Source organism: Sander vitreus, chromosome 21 (assembly GCF_031162955.1).
Source record: "Sander vitreus isolate 19-12246 chromosome 21, sanVit1, whole genome shotgun sequence".
Lineage (NCBI taxonomy): Eukaryota > Metazoa > Chordata > Actinopteri > Perciformes > Percidae > Sander > Sander vitreus.
The window spans coordinates 22,793,304-22,813,828 of NC_135875.1; the positions used below are offsets into that span (position 1 = coordinate 22,793,304).

Below are 20,525 nucleotides of genomic sequence, written 5' to 3' on the forward strand. Positions count from 1 at the left end.
GACTTGTTGGCCACTAGATATTGGAATTTATTACCTTTGAGTTCACGTACAGTATGTGACCTCAAATCATGTGTAGGGAAAAAAGTATTATTACATTATATAATATATAATATATAATATTATTATTATTATTACACTTTGAGGAAGTAATCATTAACACAAGCCATAGTCCAAGTTAGAATATAAAAATCTTACCTTTCACACTGTTTAGTTTGACTCCATTTTATTGTTTTTTTTGCGGGTTCTTGCATTTCTTAATGTGCTATATCTACTAAAATTACTTTAGCAAAATTATAATTATTTAGTTCTTCCCACTGAGGATTAGGTCAACCAATGACATTGTTTCTGATTCTGAGAAAATGTTGCATAACTCAAACGCCAGTCTCTATTTATTCAGGGATGAAATGAAATTGTTATTAGAAAAACTAAAAGCTATGATGCCTGCCGTGCAAAGCTCATAGCAGAAGCATATTTATAATAGATATTTTCTTTTGATGGTGCTCTTTGGGGCAGTAATTACGTCTTTGTGCTTAGGTAATGGCATAGGGCTCTTGGCTCTAAGGCTATTTACAGACAGATTGCTAATGGAGGCACGTTTGTATCCACTCCCATCATTCCTTCATCAGTCCCCCACCCCTTTTATTTAAAACATGTTAGATAGAATTCACAGAGACACACACACAGTTAGATGAGCACACACAAAGTCTTTAAAGGGTCTGGTAAAAATCTACCACACCCACCCTTTAGGCACTACCCCCATTCAAAATGAATGGAAAGACCTGAGTGTTTGCTGGACCGTCGGACAGCCGACCCAGGCAGTCTGAACGCGGCCTTAGAGTGTAAGAGATGGGTCCATTGGGAGGCCAGAAGCATAATAGCAAATGCTTGACTAATCAGTGAATGATTGTATGCTTGTTTTTTGCATTGTGTATGTATTCTGCGTGTGTGTGTGTCTCCTCCTGCTCAGGGTATTGGAGTTAAAAAGGGAAGTCTTATGGCTAAGTGGCGGTAAGCGTTGCCAGCCTCACACGATCAGATCAGCTCAAATCCCTGTGTGTGTGTGTGTGTGTGTGTGTGTGTGTGTGTGTGTGTGTGTGTGTGTTTGTCAGATTCATAAAAAGTGGGGCCAGTTTGGGAGGGTGGATGTATTGAAAGGAGGTTGTGTTGCAGGAGCTCAGAAACCTGAGTCGATACCAAAAGACAGTCAGAGCATCCTGTCTTCACTGCATCAGCTGTGTGTTCCTTATTGTCTCTTTTTGTTTGTCCTTCTTTTATTAACATCTCATTTATATCTCCTTTGGAACATTTTTATTGACACTCTTAGGGCATTTTCACACCTATAATTAGTTTACTCTGGCCTGAATCAGTTGATGAGTTTGTAAACTTTGAGCGTTTTTCCCTTGGTTCAGTTTCACACAGAAAAAATCCAAGCGAACCAAAATGCATCACTACAAACCATACAAGAACGTTAACTCAGCTTATTGGTCGGATGTGTCTGGGAAGAGAGCAAGAAAGTAAAAACAAGAATAAGATCCTGTGTTCTGGAATGGTGAATATTTCTTGCATCTGCATGGTTAAACCTGCTCATTTTATTTAAATAATTTTTCAGACTTCGCTCTGCTCTGCCGGCGCTGTTTGACCGCGGTTATGCGAGGGAAGTGAGCTTGACCATATTTCTTATCACTGTTATTTGAAAAATACACTGTTATATTTTCCTTTCAAATTGACCTCTGTAAAGTATCAACATTGCAAGACTGCCTAACTGCTATTAAGGATGGGATGTCAGATGACTACCTCCATCAAACCCTGACAAAACTGAATACCTCATAATAGGTCCTGAGTGCATTTCCAATAAAATACAGCAGTGTGTTGGTCCCATAGCAGTAACAAAACGTGCAAAACATAATACAGTACAACATTGCCTGCAAACCACCGTTCATGTTTATGAATGAAACTTTTTTTTGCTGCTAACAGTGACAATGAAGAGCCAAGCACCAGCCATGAGCCCAAAAATGGTTGGCAGGTGGGATTGCTCAGTGAAAAAGTGAATATTATAAGAACTAGAATCAATATTAATAAAGAGTGTGGTGTAGACCTGCTTTATATGAAAAATGCCCTGAGATAATCAATTATGCCAGATGATTCGGCACTACATTAATCAAACTGACTTGACTGTAACAGAAGGCTTTATAAAAAGGGGAAATTTGTGCCGAGAATTACGACAATTTTTAACATTTGATATAGTGTCAGAAGCAGAGCCAGGACCCAGTAATGTGCAAAGGTTAGCTGCTGTTAGTGTGGAAGGCACAGGTAAGCTAAGAACATTACATTGTGTTGTTGTAAAGAATACTGTTTGAATAACTTTTCTAATAAATCTACATTGTGAAGCAAAACTTACTGTATTTGCACTGAATTGGAAATAATATGTTACAAAATATACTGAATTACAAGGCTGTAGAGAACAGTGCGCTATTGCAGACTTATATACTAAGGTCTTAATTACATTATTTAATAAGGTCATCATTTAATTTATTATACAGGAAAATTAAAAAGCAACACTTAAGTTACAATAAACGGGCCTGACTCAGTTTAAAAACTGGTTTACAGCAGGTTCCTGTTCTGCAGCAACATTGAACAATGAGCACAACCTCGGCACATCCACACAGGACATCACCATTGACTAGACAGATACAAACAAACAAAACATTAAATACGGAAAAACAATACATGAACAAATCAGTGTGTGCAAGTATGACTATCAAGAAGAAACAGTTTATATGACTTTTTGAAATATGTGATGGATGATAATGTTCGAATGTGATGGGGAATGTCATTCCAAATGTTGGTGTAAATATAGAAAAAGGATTTCTGACCGTAGTTGTTTTTGTATGGGGGAACTGAAATGAGTGCCTGTGAGACTGACCTAGTGACGCGTAGTGGTCTCATATTGTGTGTCGGAAGAAGAACTGTAAGTGCCGGTAAAGAGCTATTTTGAATCTGAAAATAAAATGCAATAGCATGGCTGTTTACGTAGTTCTGGTAAGTCAAAGCATTTGTGCGTGTGAGCGTACTGCAATGATGAGACCACTTTGGAAGATTACTGTGAATCTTAAGTGCTCGGTAGTATAGTCGTGCTATTGGTTCAGTAATGTCCTTAGTGGTAAGAGACCAGATTGGAAGACAGTAGGACATTGTTGAAAGCACAATGGCATGTAGGTAGGTTTCAGAAACCGAAAAGGAAAGATATGATCTAATCTTGTTATACACAGAGTTTCTGATTCAACTTTTTTGTTAATTTAGAAATGTGTTCCCGATATGTAAGGTGTGAATCAAGTAGAACACCAAGGTAGTTGTAGGTCTTTGTGACAACAAGATCTTGGTTTGAAAAAGTAATAAAATCAGTAAAAGAAAAAACTTTTTCTGGGTGAATGAAAATACATACATTCAGTTTTCTTTACATTGATGGTCAGGTGGTTCTTTTTCAACCAATCACGTAAGAGGTGAAGATCAGATGATAGTTTGGAATTTATGACATTAGGATTTGAATCAGAGAGAAAAATCACAGTATCATCAGCGTACAGTAAACATTTTGAGTGTTTACACACTCGAGGGAAATCATTAATGTATAAAAGAAAAAGTAAGGGTCCGAGAATGCTGCCTTGTGGAACGCCCATGTCACAAACTAAAGGTTGGGATATGACCTGATTAATTTTGACTGTCTGCAACCTGTTCGTCAAATAAGAAGAGAGCATTTCTATCACAGATGGAGACAGTTCAAATGAGTTAAGTTTGTTTAGCAAGATCTGGTATCGAAGGCGTTACGAAAATCAATAAAAATAGCTCCAGTGATTTGACCTTTGTTGAGAGAGTCACGTAATTGTTCAGTGAAGAGTAGTAACAACGACATGGTTGATGTCTTAGCACGAAAACCGTGTTGACAGTCACTGAGCCAGTTATTAGTTTCAAGGTAAGAACTTAGCTGATTATGCAAGACTTTTTCCAGCAACTTAGACATTGCTGGAAGTATTGCAATAGGTCTGTAATTTGAAACAAGAGTGTGATCATCAGATTAAAAAATTGGAGTAATTAGTGCTGTTTTCCAGTCAGTAGGAAAGATAGAAAGCCTGATACAAAGATTGGTTAAATACAAAAAGAGAGGTATGAGGCTATCAGCATGAGTCTTTAAAAATAAGGTGTTTAAACCTTAAATATCACGGGCATGAGAATTTTTTAGCAGATGTAATATTTGTATCACCTCGTTCTGTGAGATCTCAGAAAATGAGAACTGATCAGGTGTTGAGGAGAGAACTAGTGAGGACAAGGAGGGAATGGCAAAATGGCCAATTCTTTAACAGATGATACAAAATAATCATTAAAAGCACTTGCAATATTTTCTGAATCTGAGATAAGAGTACCCTTGTAGGGAAATTTGAATATTAACATTCTTTTTCTTCTCATTTTCACCGGTGATGACCTTAAGGGTCTGCCTTAATGTCTTTGGGTTGTTAGCAGATTGGGTAATCTGCTGTTGGAAATAGACCGCTTTAGCCTTACGCAGTTCCAAAGTACATTTATTTCTAATTTGTATAAAATGATTTTTACTCTCAGATGTTCGACTTAACCTATACAATTTAAGAAGAGAGGCCTTCAATTTAAGGCGTTGAAATATTTCAGAATTTATCCAAGATAATTTACTTTATCTTGGTCGAACCTTACTGGCAGTGGTATATTTATTCTGTATCTTCTGTAGTTTAGTATGAAATTATGTTAGAATTTGTTCTGGATCTTTTAATGACAGCTCATCACTCCAGTCAGTAGCACTAAAATCAGCATTGAATTGTGGTAGTTTTGAAATTGGTATTTTTGGTACAGAGTGGGGAACATGAGTTTTTTTGGATTTTAAGATTGTTCTAACTGCATAGATGAACAAATTATCTGATATAGCCACATCTATGACACCAGACATTGCATATTTTGAAGGCTGATTTGTGAGGATAAGATCCAGAATGGAGCTGCGTGTTTTGCCAATTCTTGTTGGATCCTTAATTGATACAGTCCGAGTTTCATTGCAGTAGCTTTCAAAGATTTTGAATGCAATATGCCTAAAGTTGTCAAGAAAGTATTTGAGTCTGGCCCAGGATTAAGCTCAACATTTCCAATAAACAGGAGAATAGTTATTAAAAGTCTTGATGTACTTCAAACGTATTTAGACTTATTTTCATTTTCATCAGAGTCATTTGGTTTGACATCAGTTACCCACCGGTGAAAAAGTCGGTCAGTTGTGAAGTGTTGAAAATTTCTTTATTAGGAGTAACCCCTTGAGATGCACCATCTCGTTTTCGAGGGGGTCCTTAACAATAATTGAATCTACAGTACAATCATAATTGGACACAACAGTTAACAAAACAGAAACAGACAAGCAAAAAAAAACAAAAAAAACAAAACAAAAACATAATCAGTCAGTCATAATCAAGTTTGTGACTAAGCAAGAATGAAACTGGATACTACTCATAATATTAGAAGAGGTGTTATGGTGTTGTAGTGGATTAAGGACAAAGGGAGGTCTATATATGTTACCAATAATTATGTATTTATTATCATGCAGGGTTATCTTTACGAAAATACACTCAAAGTGAGACAACATTAGGGACAATTAACTCAGAGACCAAGTGAGAGGACACATATGTGGCTACACCATCACCCCTGGAAGCTCTATCAGCTCTATAAATGACGTAGTCTTTGAGATCTATTTCATTACTACCTATTTTATCGATGAGCCAGGTTTCAGATAATGTAATAACATTTGGTTTGTACTGTTCAACCCATGCTTGAAGTAGGTTGATTTTTGGTACAGTTGGTACTGTAATAGGAAAACAGGGCATTTTTAAAGGATGGGAGAGATAGAATGGACCGAATATTTACAGGTAGATTATTCCAATCGGAGGGGGCTTTAAACCTAAAGGCTTTCTTAGCTGTTGAGAAACGTACAGCAGGAACAGAAAAAAAAAAGTTGTGTAGAGTGTCTCAAGTGTTAGGTAGAGGAAAAGGGTACCATAAGCCGTTTAAGATAGCTAGGATAATTGCAATGTATACATTTGTAAATAAACAGCAACCAATGCTGATGTCTTCTTATTGAGGGTGATGGAAGAGCAAGTTTTTCATACATAATACAGTGATGAGTAGTAAAAGGACATTCAAGAACAAATCTACAGATTCTATTGTAAGCAACATTGAGAGGGAGCAGATTAGTGCTGGGTGCAACCTGATATACAACATCAGCATAGTCCATAATTGGTAAGATAAGTTGTTGCACAAGTTTCTTTCTAACAGTAAGAGAAAAACATTTTCTGGATCGGTAGAGAACACAATACCAAAATTGATTGTTTTTAAAATATAATCAATATGATACTTAAATGAGAGCTCAGAGTCTAGCCAAAGTCCGAGGTATTTGGTGTGTTCAGCTTTTTGCAGTGACCTACCATCAGAACATGTAATTACACGTGTGACCTTTTAATTTGGATTTGATGGTCTGTGGAGTTCCAAAAATCATAATGTGAGATTTGGTTTTGTTAAGTAATAATTTATTTCTTATGAGCCAATGTTGTAGGCTATCAAAGTCAGATTGCAGAGCTGATTCGATTTGTAATAAATTTGTTTTGGAAGTGTATAATACTATATCATCTGCATGAAGCTGAACACGAGTGGACACAAGTGGACCAAGAGTTGAACCTTGAGGGACAACTCGTTGCTGAATTAATATATCGGATTTGCATCCTTGTATCATTACACATTGTTTTCTGTTATGGAGATAAGAGTTGAACCAGAGTAGTGCGTTGCGTGACAGACCAGCAGAGAACAATTTATCCAAGAGCAAGTAATGATCAACTAAGTTGAATGCTTTTGTTAAATCAATAAAAATTGCACCAGTTAGTTGACTGCTATTAGACGCAGATAAAATATCATTTGTAAGCTTTAATAGTGCAGTGGTTGTGGAATGATTTGATTGAAAGCCAGATTGAAACGGCGATAAGATATTGCACTTATCTAGATAATGGGACAGTTCATCATAAATAATTTTTTCGAAAAACTTTTGCAATAGAACAGATGATTGAAATTGGTCGATAATTATTGGGATCAAGAACATCACCGCCTTTATGAAGTGGAGTGATACGGGAACATTTCCATATGGCAGGTATTTCGCATGTGGATAAAGACATATTAAAGAGATCACATAGCGGATACATAATGATATGAGCTGATAATTTGAGAAATTTGGTTTCAATGCCATCCAACCCAGGACCACTGCTCATTTTTAGAGCATTAATTGCATTTTGTACCTCCAGAGGTGTTATATGCTTGAAAGAGAAACTATGACTGGGCAGGATATTGTTTAAATGGCAATCAATAAAGAGATTGGGAGCTGTAGCTGAAGATACCTGAGAGAAATGTTGATTGAACACTTGTGCAATTAGTAGTGGGTCTTGTAAAATGATTTTATTGACTGTGAGTTTAGTAGGTAAGGATTTCTTGGATGTATTAATTATATCTTTAATTGTATTCCAGAACTGTTTAGGATTTTTAAAGTCATGTACAAGGGATTCCTTATAATAGTTAGATTTAGCATTTCTGGACATAGTTTTACTATGATTTTGCAATTGCCTATACCTTTCCCAGTCAGTCGGATCTTTGGTTTTATGAAAGTTAGATCTCTCTGTCTAAATATACTTATAAGGTCAGATGTTATCCATGGAAGATGGGCACCTTTAACTTTAGTGGTTTTTATGGGAGCATTTTAAATTCTTTTATTTTACGTTAATAAATTCAGAATATAGAAAGTCCCATGCATTATTTACATCTGGAATAAGATGAAACCTATCCCAATTAATTGAAATCAGGTCATTTATAAAATGGTTTATATTTAATTTCTTGTATTGCCTAATTCTAATTAATCTGGGTGGTAATTTTGGCAATTTAATTTTCCAGATGCAATATACAATGGCATGGTCACTTAAAAACTGAAACATAATCCCTGCTTTAATGAATCTGTTTGGATGAGAAACCAATATCCAGTCAAGAAGAGATTGACTCCGGGGGGTAACACGGGTGTGTTCTCTAATGAGCTGGGTTAGGTTTAAGTTTCCAAAAAGGTTTCTTTCTTTTGAGGATTTATCAGTCCAGTTCTTGTTAAAGTCTCCCAGTAAGATAATTTCATTTCTGCATTTAATTGAATTAATTAGATATGATACAATCAAATGATTCCACTGGTGCAAAGGGAGGTCTATATATGTTACCAATAATTATGTATTTATTATCATGCAGGGTTATCTTTACGAAAATACACTCAAAGTGAGACAACATTAGGGACAATTAACTCAGAGACCAAGTGAGAGGACACATATGTGGCTACACCATCACCCCTGGAAGCTCTATCAGCTCTATAAATGACGTAGTCTTTGAGATCTATTTCGTTACTACCTATTTTATCGATGAGCCAGGTTTCAGATAATGTAATAACATTTGGTTTGTACTGTTCAACCCATGCTTGAAGTAGGTTGATTTTTGGTAGGAGGCTTCTTATATTGAGATGAATTATTTTTAATCCTTTAACACTATCCAGTATGAAGTATAAAATGTAGAGACTGACCAATGACAAGATATGTCAGAGCTAGGAAAATCCAAATAATCAGATTGAGATAATAATAATCAGTAACATTTATACACATTGATAGAACACACAAACAAATCATAAAAGACAGACATAAAAAAACACACAAAGAAAGAAAAAAAAAAAAAGACGAGAGAAAACAAACAAACAAACAACAAAGACCAAGCCATGGCCACCTGAGCAAAACACTCGAGAGAGGAATCACAATTTGCGATGTGAGCACAGGTTATAATGTAAGGATAAACTAAATATGCAGCAAGTGAAACAAAAAGAGAAAGAGTGACCATATCACTAAGGTGCCTGATAGACATAAATTAAAACAGCTGCTTCATTAGCAGAGAGAGAGAAAAAAAAAAAAGAATCCATTGACAAGTCTCTGCATTAATATATAGTTTTAATAAAGAAAACAAGTAATTCATTTACCACCAGCCAAAAGTAGTCAAAAGAGTGCCAATTTTCATTCCTTCTTTTTTTTTTACGACATTAGGGCTCTTTACGGCAGCAAAACAAAACACGGCTCAGTGGCGATGCATGACCTGTTGAGTGTAAACAATACTCAAAAATATCGGCATAGTAGCAAATTATAAGATAAAACGAGCATGAACACATATATTAATTCCAAGAGTCAGGCACTGTGACTGGTCATACATTGACATGGCTCTTTTTGCGACTTACCAGGTTGTCGTACCATCAATCTTGAGGAGGCTGATGAAAGGCTAAAATCTAGCCTATAGAGTTCATGGAGGAGTTAGCAGAGGACATAAAGACAGCTTCTGCAGCTTTGTGGTCAGTAAAAAGCTGCTCTTTGCCATCAGAAATCACACTTAGTGTGCAGGGGTATCGGAGGAAGAACCTCAGTTGAAGTTCACGAAGCCTCCGCTTAATCAGGTCAAAGGAGCGACGCCTTTTCGTCAGGTCGGCACTGTAATCCGGATAGATAAAGATGCGACTCCCGTTAAACAGCAGCTCTTTTTTCTCTCGGGCAAGCCGTAGGATCTTCACCTTATCCTGGAGTTTAGCAACTTGATCAATATTGGCCGCGGACTGGGTTTGTCGCCCTGAAGAAGTGTGGGAGTACGATGCGCTCTTTCCATGGCAGGCAGAGTCCTGCCCCAGGACTTGAGGGATCAGACGGGCCATAAAATCCAGCAACACCTTCAGGTACCCTGATGAAGCGCAGATTTAGGGATCTACTGCTGTTCTCTAGATCTTCCACTTTAGACATTAAGTGAAGCTTGTCATTTTCCAGTTTTTCGACCCGAGTTAGGAGATTGCTTAAATTATCTTCATTTGCTCCCACACTCTTTTCCATTTCTGAAACATGTTCTCCTAGATTAGTCAGGGATACTTTCATTTCACTCAGTGTAACACAGATAGGATCAACTTTGGTGTCAAAATAGCCCATTAAATCAGCTTTAACCTGTTGGATGCCGTCAAACAGGGTTTTCATCTGGACTTGGTCCATGATTTAGTGATGTGCCTCCGGCGTTTATCAGGATAAATAAGTTGAAAAGACGAAGGCCTAGCCTCAAGAATAGACGTACTTGAACAAGTATTAGGTAAAATGAAAGTCTTATAAGTAGTAGGCATAAATATGTACTCATAGAGCCATGAAATGCTACAAACATTTAAAGACAGCAGGACCTACACTCATACAGCATGCTCACTAAGCAGCCATCTTGGATATGAGTAAAGTGGGCATGAATCTCAAGGGCTGAAAATTAGTCCAACTCCGGCCCTGCTGGCAGTGTTAACCTTACAGCAGTACTCAACACTGACTACTGTCTCCACTCCACACTCCTTTCAAAAGCCCCAAAACCACCACACCAACCTGCAACGTTCTAAAACCTGCCAGTTCACACCAATGTGACGAGATGAAACGGTGTCTCATCTCCATAGCAAAAAAGTTTTATTTCAATCAGGAGATACCTCGTTTTGAGTGAACAATTATTTATTGACGTGTGCATGATGATGATAAATGTAGCCTGTGGCGGTTAGACCCCATCGTGACATCTTCATATTTCCAGGGGGCGAGAAGCCGTGAGTATGTAGGCTACCCCTCCGATAGAGTCTAGACACTGGTGGTGATGGTGATGAATGAAGAGGATGCTGAGATCAGGATGAATGAAAAGAGGAGCGAGGTGTTGTGAGCTCAGACCTGGGAGCCGGAATTGATGAACTGTGTCTAAACCTGGTTGGTTTAACTAAGCGTAAACGCCCCCTAATTAGCTGGTAATGTGGAGCAGGAGGAGAGGGAGAGTGAGGTGAATGAGAGTGAGTGAGTACATGATAGTCTTCCTATCTGAACTTACGCTAGCTTAATTTCTCTGATTCACTGCATTGTTCTATCTATCTGAAACGGTTTCGTCTCGTTGCAAATATGTGCTCTGAACTGGGCTTTACAGAAAATATTCAGATGTAACCCCCAATGTAATTGTGAACATTTTCATAGGTAACTGTAATCCATTACATGTATCTACTCCCCAAAGCTGCTTGAAACTAAATAAAATTGAATTGAATTAATTATTATTACATAGGACATAATACCCATAGCTACTGTATCTCCTACGTACGAGGTTATCTCATCCGTACAAGATAAAAATAAAATAAAAATGATTTCCTGCTGTATTTTACAAATATGAATGTTTTTTTTTCAGCCATTGTAGACCATTGATTCATAGCTAAAGATAAATAATTTCAAACCAATGGCTGAACAGTAGCTATTAGTTTCTATTAGCAAACATATGCAAATTAATGGTTGCCTGGAACAGTTTGTAAAATACCTCTAAAAATCTAAAACAGTACAGCATGCATTAAAAAATGGTCAGCAAAAGTATAAATTTTTGTAGTATTTGTAGTTTAAGAAATACAAATGGTATACACATTAGTATGGGCATTTAAGCTTTGTTATGTAAACAAGCTGGTAAGCTGATTCAGTGCTGTGTGTGACCATGCTGCCGAGGCTGTGTGTGTTTTGTGAGTCAGTCAGGCAGGTGTGTTGGCAGGTGTGTTGGCAGATGTCCGCGAGTCCCCAGCCGGTTCTTTTAGCCCTCTGGAGTAATTTATCTCTAAATGAGTCCCATCTGCTGGGCTTCTGGTATGGAGTTAGAGGTGAGCAGAGCGAGACACATTCAAGGAAAGACTCCTGTGTTTGTGTAGCACTGCTGTCCCCTGCCTGTGTGTCTGGATGCCTGGAGATGGATACTCTCTCACTGTCTATAAGAGTGTGATGTCTGTCAAAGTGACTAATGTGGGATTGTATTATGGACTGTGTGTGTGTGTGTGTGTGTGTGTGTGTGTGTGTGTGTGTGTGTGTGTGTCTATAGACATCATGGAGAATAACCACACTTTACAGGCATATATCTGTATGCATCCTTAACTTCTTAAACTTCTTCCCCTCTAAGACATTTCTCAGTTTGGGATAAATAGTCTATCTATCTAGCTATCTATCTATCTATCTGTCTATCTATCTATTTATCTATCTAAATCCCCCATAATTAGCGGTACAGTTTAAAAGTAGCAGTTTGACATTTTGGGGAAATGCACATATTCACTTTCTGGTGTGAGTTAGATCAGAAAATCAGTGTCACTTACATATCTATTTGTCAGCCTAAATGTGGATGAGGGCCAGAAAATGGGTATAGCTTAGTTTAGCAACAAACAAAAAAGCAAGGAGCAAGGCTGGCTTTGTCCAAAGTAAAAATAAATAATTACCAGTTCCCCCCTGTGTCTAGTCTTTATGTTAAGCTAACCATCACCTGAGTGATATGGATCTTCTCAGCTTACTCTTGGTTGAGGAAGTGAAGATGTTGAACCTTTCCATTTTTCTACTGTATTGTCAGGTTGTCAATAATCTCAAATGTTATGGTGAATTACAGAAACGTTGGTATAAAATTAAACAGTGTATCTAGAATATTTCCATTTGATTGAGTAGTGCATCCATGAAAACAGTTTTATTCAAATCAAAACTATTTTAGATATAGCCTACTGTGCTTCATTTTGTTTCAATTTCTCTATATTTTAGGATCTTAATGAGATCAAAATAAGCTTCTTCTTTCCTATTTATATTAAAATCAAATCAAATTTAGTTGTCATATACACAATCATATAACGTATAAGGTGCAGTGAAATTCATTGTGTACCTGTTTCATCTCAATAAAAACAATAACAATAAAATCCATAAAAATAGTAATATACAACACAAGAAAATGAGGTGGTGGGCGGGAAGCTCCTCCTCATCCTCTCTCAGTTTGTTCTCAGGCAGCGATAACACCTCCATGATGGCAACAGAGAGAACAGTGAGTTGAGAATCTTTGTGGCCTTAGCCTTGCAGCGCCTGAAGAAAATGTCCTGCATATTGGGGAGAGGAGCTCTGATGCGCCGCTCAGCCGAGCGGACCACCCTCTTTAGGGCCAGGTAGTCTTTTTGGGTGCTGCTGCCCATCCAGGTGGTGATGCTCCCAGACAGGATGCTCTCTATGGTTCAGGTGTAAAAGTTCCTGAGGGGCTTAAAGTCTCTCAGGCATCTCAGATGGTGGAGACGCTGACGGGCCTTCTTCACTAGGGAGGTGATGTGGAGCGACCATGTTAGGTCCTGAGTGATATGAACCCCAAGATATTTATAGCTGTCAACCCTCTCGACCTGAGCCCCGCTGATCCTGAGTGGATGGTAGATCCAGTCCACAATCAGCTCTTTAGTTTTTGTGACGTTCAGCATGAGATTGTTTTCCTAGCACCAATTCTCAAGGTGGCCGATTTACATCAGGTAGGCCATCTCATCATTATCGGTGATCAGACCCACCACAGCTGTATCGTCAGCAAACTTGATGATGTTGACAATGATGTTGGAGTCAGGGAGGAGTGCAGACCTAGGTCTATTTAATATGATATTGTATTTTGCCATTACTTTGTCTTTACAACATATTTTTCCTGTACTTTTAGAAGTATGATGCCCAAAGCCCTGGACGGTCAGATTGTTATTGAGAAGACACCTCGTTACTTTGTTACCGTGGAAACACCAGCACGAGTCCATGCTATGTCACAGGATGTGAAGCTGATTGTGGTCGTCCGTGACCCTGTGACCAGGGCCATATCTGACTACACACAGATCATCTCCAAGACCCCCAACATCCCTCCTTTTGAGAGCCTGGCCTTCAAGAACCGCACTACAGGTACAAATCCTGGTGTTATGAGTGGGGGGGGAGGGGGACTTTTTTTGTTTATATAAAAAGTCCATAGATTAAAAATACAGAATAAAAAGAGTCACATGATATTTTTCTAATGATATGTAATTATCAACCTTGTTTGCAGTTCAAGGTGTCCTGGCAACAGTTTTAAAGGCGTCTCTTTTATGGGGCGGCCTCTAGCTCCTCCAGTAGAGTGTGCGCCCCATGTAGGCTAAGCCCTACTAAGACCTACTGGCCTTTGCTGCATGTCATCCCCTCTCTTTCTCCCCCCCTTTCCTGTGACTATCACTATCTGATAAAATAAAATAAAGACGTCTCTGTTACAATGGAGAAAACCCTTTTTGAGCCGCAGGGGATTTTCTGTTGCAATACCGCGAGTGGCCACTGGAAAGAAATTGGCTGCAAGGCTGAGCACACTTTCTGGGGGCCTGGCACAGATGCAGAGATTATGGAAATTGTAGTTAATCAAAATAAGAAAAAGAATAACAGGAGTGACAAAATCCCTTAATATTAAATTAAGCATTGTGTTAGTTCATGCAAGACACGGAAGTCAAAGGCCCACTTATTGAATTATCATTCCAGTCTCAACCAATCACAGCATTTTCACATCAGGCAGTCCATTTAAATGTCTCCTTATTCCTCTCTGCTTCCTGCTACTCCATTGCTGCCTCACACCGCTGCTGCTGGCAAAGCTTGCCTCCACCACCTCAGCCTCCACTTTCCCGGTTTTGGGTCATAACTATGTCTGAAATTGTTTTGATGTCTTGGATTGGGCCTACTCTTGTGTACAGGGAGGTCTCAGCAGCGTGCTCCCTGTGTTATTTTAGCATGCAGCTTGGCTGATCCAGGGAGCATCATCAGAACAGAGCCTTCATCGCCAAGTATAACTGTATTTCCATTTGTTACAATAAATGGTTAAATCCATGACGAGAGTGTTCCTGACTGAACTTGTTTATTGTTGCACAATATTTATTTGACAGTAACAAAGCTTAGAATGTCCATTGACATGGTTCACATATTTCAGGAATACTGTCTCTCTCATAACCTTCAAATGTAATAGTTGAATGAGAATTTGAGATGATGGTGACTGTTGCAATGATGATTTTGAATAAAGAGACTTGATATATCTCTGTCTTGTCTCTAGGTCAGATCGACTCACTGTGGAGTCCGCTGTGGATAGGCCTGTACGCCCAGCACCTGGAACGCTGGCTGGCCTGGTTCCCCAGGACTCAAATCCATCTGGTCAGTGGTGAGAGGCTTATCTCTGACCCTGCCGGAGAACTGGGCAAAGTCCAGGACTTTCTGGGTCTTCAGAGGATTGTCACAGACAAGCACTTCTACTTTAACAAAACAAAAGGCTTCCCCTGTCTGAAGAAGCCAGAGGGCAGCAGTAAACCTCACTGCCTGGGGAAGACAAAAGGGAGGACACATGCCTCCATCGACCCAGAGGTGATGCAGAGGCTGAGGGATTTCTACAAGGTGCATAACCAGCGCTTCTATCAGATGGCAGGCCAGGACTTTGGATGGCAGTGACCCTTTGATTGTGTGGAACCAGAGGCTTTTGTTGGCATTACGCTGCTTTGGGTAGAAGCATGAGCAATTCTTCCATCTGACTGAAACAGAAAAAGACTTGAAACAAGCTAGTGCAAACCGCTGATTAGCTTATAAAGCTAGCCTTCGGGGCAGAGGGTAAAGTAAAAAGAAATCGCTATTTCTGTACCACTAACAAGGCTCAAAATAGCACCACACTTCCACGGTAGCAAAATTAGGGTCCCTACATGTAAACTGAAGCATTGAGAACTTTGTAAGTGTACAGAGAGTTTATTAAAAGATAGATTATGAGGACAGTAGCGTTTATGGCGCCATCTTGGGAAAACAGTCATGACCAGTCAAACGACGAACGCCGTGTTTGAGCTATGTTATTGGTTACGGCTTGCACGGCGTTCGTCGTTCGAGTGGTCATGACTGTTTTCCCAAGATGGCGCCTGCTCCACTCGGTACACATATGTTATTAACCCCTAGATTTATTTTGCGCTGGAATTGTCCTTTAATAATGAAAACTCTGTGTCAGTACATTTACCCCTATCAATCAATCATCTTGTTCAAGTGTTTGAAAGACAGCAGCATTATTTTATCTATCATAGATGTTTAGTAAGGAATGTACTATATACATCTTCCTCATTTGGTAGACTACTTATTCCTATGCGAGGTGGTTAAATAAAACATTTGTGAGGTCATGAGACAGTGCTTGCTATAGGTTACAGCTGTAAAAAGTTTGATGGTGAAATACCCAGTGTAGCTTTTAGCATCTCTGGTTTGCAGTTTAATCCTGATGCTCTAGTTGGTAGGCTGTTGTGGCAATAAACCTAGAACCGGTGCATTTTCATATTCCAGAATTTCCACAACTTTATTTTTTCTACCTTCTTGTTCTTCAGTCTAACTGGTTAAGAATTTAAGGGCAATCAATGCATACATAGAGTATTGTCCTCCAAGCATTGTTCCCTAAAAAGGGGGATGAATCTTTTATGTGGCGAGCAGCAAAGGGGTGAGAGAGAGATTCTTTACATGAGCTGAGATTTGACTGAGTGGTTTTGTATTCTTAAATAATGAATGTGGATAAATGGATATAGGAGAACTGTTCCGGATCATTTGCTTCATTGCCTATTGGCACATTTATGTGCTAGGCTTACGTTAGCATCTGACTGCAGAACTACCTGACCTGTACCTTGAGTGAATTAAAGGGACCACTGGGGGACAACCAAAACGAGACCAGGTCCTATCAACGGTAATTTCTTGTGATGATAGGCTTTCAGGCTTTACTGTTTCTGTGAGAAGGCCTGCTTACAGGGTTGTCTGTTATCAGTTTGCATGTATTTGCACTAGTTTGAAAGCATAAAAAATAAAACTATTTTTAATCCAAGGATTTCCAATTGATTTTCTTTAAAGATATTTTTTAGGCATTTTATGCTTTTATTTAGACAGAAACAGAGAGGAAAGAGAAGGGAAGACATTCAGCAAAGGGTTCAGGGCCAGACTCAAACCCTGGCCGTAGCTTCCTCTTGGATGCGTGATAACGCTTACGTGAGGGCTACACACCCGATGTTTAAAGGCACACTCTTCTAGTAGGTCATAAGGGATGATTAAGAGGGATTATTTTTTGTATGAGTCTATAGAAAAATCCTGCATAGTATACCTTTAATAAAGAGTTATACTGTTGGTTTGGGTGATCTCATTGTAAAGGGGTAAATTACAATTTAAAATTTAGAACACAAACAACAAAAATTGAAAGCTACTGGGTTTAAAGAGAAGAGACATTCTGGTAATGTCAGAGTGGGACAACAATGCCATCTCGTGGACAATAAAGGAAGCATTTTAAGAGTGGTGAGGAAAAAGTCCAACAGAAAACATGGTAGAACAAGTCTCTTCTTTATTATGATGTTCCCTCCTTGTTTACTTTTAAATATCTGTTGTATGTCATATTGCAAATAATCCACACAAATGTAACTACAGAACACACTATACAAAAAGGTGCCTCTGTAAATAAGTCTGATATACACAAAAAGACAGAACAATCCATTTGTCAGCATGTATTGCAATCCAGGATAATGAAAATTTAAACGGAACCAGAATAAATCTTAAGTTGTTAACAATACATTTATCTTTGAATTGAATAAATAAATAAATACAATATATAATACATACTATACATTTTACTGTAAAAAAAACCCAACAATCCTGGTCTGTTTTTCATTAATACAATTTGTGTAAATATGTAAGAAAAGTACCCCATCAAGTAAATATTACACAGAGAACTTCAAAAGAGGCGCACTCCTCTTGCTGATGAGTTTTGGCAGTTTGCACGGACAGCTACACGTTTCCTCCAAAGCAGTTATTAGACGCAAAAAACAGCATCACCCTCGTTAAAATGTGGTGAGCACAGAGCATGCTTTTCAATCAGAGGCATGCTGCTTTAAGTAAAGGCACTCAACATGATCTATAGGCATCCTTCACCCACACTCACCTACACTCATTCTTTACACTTCATGCAACAGTCCTCAGGTCCACCTTCTGTAACTTCCCTCCTCCCATGGCGAGACAAATACTCTGTAAATACTGTAACTGCTTATAGGGATTAAAGGCAGGGTTGCTAATGATGAAAGGCTAGCATTTCTATTTGAAAGTAGCCTCTCCTCAGGGTTCCATCTAAACCCTCCCTCTGCCTCCTGCCCCAAACACAGACGTGCACGAGCACCGCAGTGTTGCTGCTTCAAAGCACTTACTTAACTTTTTCTGAGTTTTCTCCTCCATTCTACAGTAGACTTGCAGTATCTCTGGCGACAACAACAGCCTTTGAGCTCAGGCTTGTAGACGGGAGGGATACGCATGGAGGCATTTCATTGGTTCTTTCCAAGAGGACCGTATGGCAGTGATTGGTGGGTGTTTTTACAGGATTACAGCAGCAGATCTTTTTCACTCCTTTTTCAGAGCCCTTAAGTTATTTATTGCTATCGGGGTGTAAAGACCATTTCAAACAATGTATGAAAAAAGTGTATTTGGGAAATAGTTACCAACCCTGCCTTTAACACCTGATGAGGCATGTTTTAAGCTACCTAATGCTATTTCAATCAGGAGAGACTTCGTTGCAAATATGCAAAAGGGTTATTTGTCACATATGTACAAGGTTCAACTGTATTTAGTCTTTGGCGATTAGACTCCATCGCTGTGTAAATAATATTTTATAAGTATAGTAGAGATGTGCTGTGATTGGCTCTTGGAATTCGTGGCCAATTCTGTTTGGTTTAACTGAAAAGTGAACACCCTGAATCAGCTGATCAGTTTAGGAAAGAGAGGTATATGAAGCTTAGAAGTCTTCCTGAAAGAATTTACGCTGAGCTTCATTTGGTTCACATATTGGGTGGGAGGCAGTGTATTATCACTCCAACATACAGTATGTGTACCATGTTACAATCAATATGTGGAGCTCCTTATTACTGGGCTGTCCAGCCACGTGTATATAGCTTAGTGAGCTGAGTGCTTGGGCGGAGGTATACTGCAAGTTTACACCTACTAACACAATTGTAGAGTCAATGTGATGGTTAAAAGATATGGTGTGTAGTTCAGTACTGGTCCTTAAAATGTCCTACATCTAACATTTAAGCATCAGTACATCATCACATTAATTCTGAGACATTTGTATAGTCTGTAAACAACTGGGAACACTGCTGAACAGACTGCAAAAATTTGTCCTGCAATTTACACTTAATGTGATTGGCTTTGGTTGGGAATTTGCTTTGCAATAGCTGGAACAGAAGAGTTTATGGTAACTGTAAATGATGGAGCAAGTTAAAGGAACGTTAAAGGAAAGTTAAAGGAAAGTTAAGCCAGCGCCGTAATCAGGACTTTACAAACACGGAGGTTAAGATTTCTTACTTTTTCCCTGGTTTGGTTTCAATAATGCCTAAGCAGTGGGCTTATGGTTATACAATTTGATCATAATAAAAAGGTCTAATTTTATGTAAATATAACAAAAAAGGTATGCTAGTAGGGCCCTTAAACTCTTCATTCTCAATCCTCTGGCAGATAATAATAATTATATAGCGCTTTTCATGAAACCCAAGGACACTTCAAATTAATGTGACTAAGTTTAGCTAAGGGAGGACCCTGGTGGCAGAGTTTTGCACATACTACACGTTACAATGCTCGCCTAGCTGCTAGCGTGGCACGTCCTCATACTCTGCTTCTGACTAACTAGCAGTGCTTATCTAGCTAATGCGCATGTGCGACTCCCAACAAAGATGAATAGATGTGTGATGCCTCACTTGGTAGCTAAAACGGAGAGCTCAACACACAGGGTGAAAAGAGGTGCTGCAGCAATGTGCAGTACAACAAAAATATGGTGTTTTTGAAAATAAACCATCTAAACCTATTCTTTCTTTCTTTTTTTTTCATGCATTTCTGCCTTTATTGGATAGGAAAGCTGAGATATGAAAGGGAAGAGAGAGGGGGGAAGACATGCTGGAAAACCGTCACAGGTCAGATTCGACCCATGGACCTTCTGCGTCGAGGAATAAACCTCTGCATATGTGTGCCCTCTCTTGCAACTGAGCTAATCGGCCACATATAAACCTATTCTGATATAACCTCTAAATTCAATTATAAACCTAAAAATGAGCATAATATGAGCACTTTAAAAAGAAAGTGGGACAGGGCCGTAAAGTGTGTGTGTTGAGGCCCCCTCTACTTTCTGCACCCATGTTCTAACACCAATTCTATGCCCTTGAAGTTATGCAGAGACGTAAAAGTACAGAATGTATATAGGGTGCTCACATTTTGATAGATAGTAACACCATACACATACATACAGTACACCTTTAATCACCAATTCAACAGCCGCAAACCATCGTACCATTGCAGAGGAAGCCTCTATATCTTTGACACTGAGTCTTGTCCCACTGACAGTATGGTCCTTCAAACTGCTCCGGGTTGTAGCACACACAGGTTCCACACTCAAGGCAGTCACCACGGCCTGAACAAGGCTCAGTTGTGCCCGGTTCTGTACACTGGCTGGTATCTTTAATTTAAGTACTTACTGGGCAGTTCCAGAATGTACTTACCGTGAAGGACATCACAGAGAGAAAAACAAAGACCTTATTGAACCCAGAGGTCTCAAACAGT

At 38.9% G+C, this 20,525-nt stretch overlaps 1 protein-coding gene across 1 annotated transcript in view; it reads left to right on the plus strand.

Annotated features, from left to right (window-relative positions):
- hs3st3l (heparan sulfate (glucosamine) 3-O-sulfotransferase 3-like) overlaps positions 1-17,066 on the plus strand; it is a 44,199-nt gene extending 27,133 nt beyond the window's left edge. Inside the window, exons 2-3 of the mRNA XM_078279461.1 lie at positions 13,606-13,835; positions 14,995-17,066. Of these exons, the coding sequence (XP_078135587.1) occupies positions 13,606-13,835; positions 14,995-15,383 (619 nt within the window). The 3' untranslated portion in view covers positions 15,384-17,066. The remainder of the gene's footprint in view (positions 1-13,605; positions 13,836-14,994) is intronic.
- Positions 17,067-20,525: the final 3,459 nt, after the last annotated feature.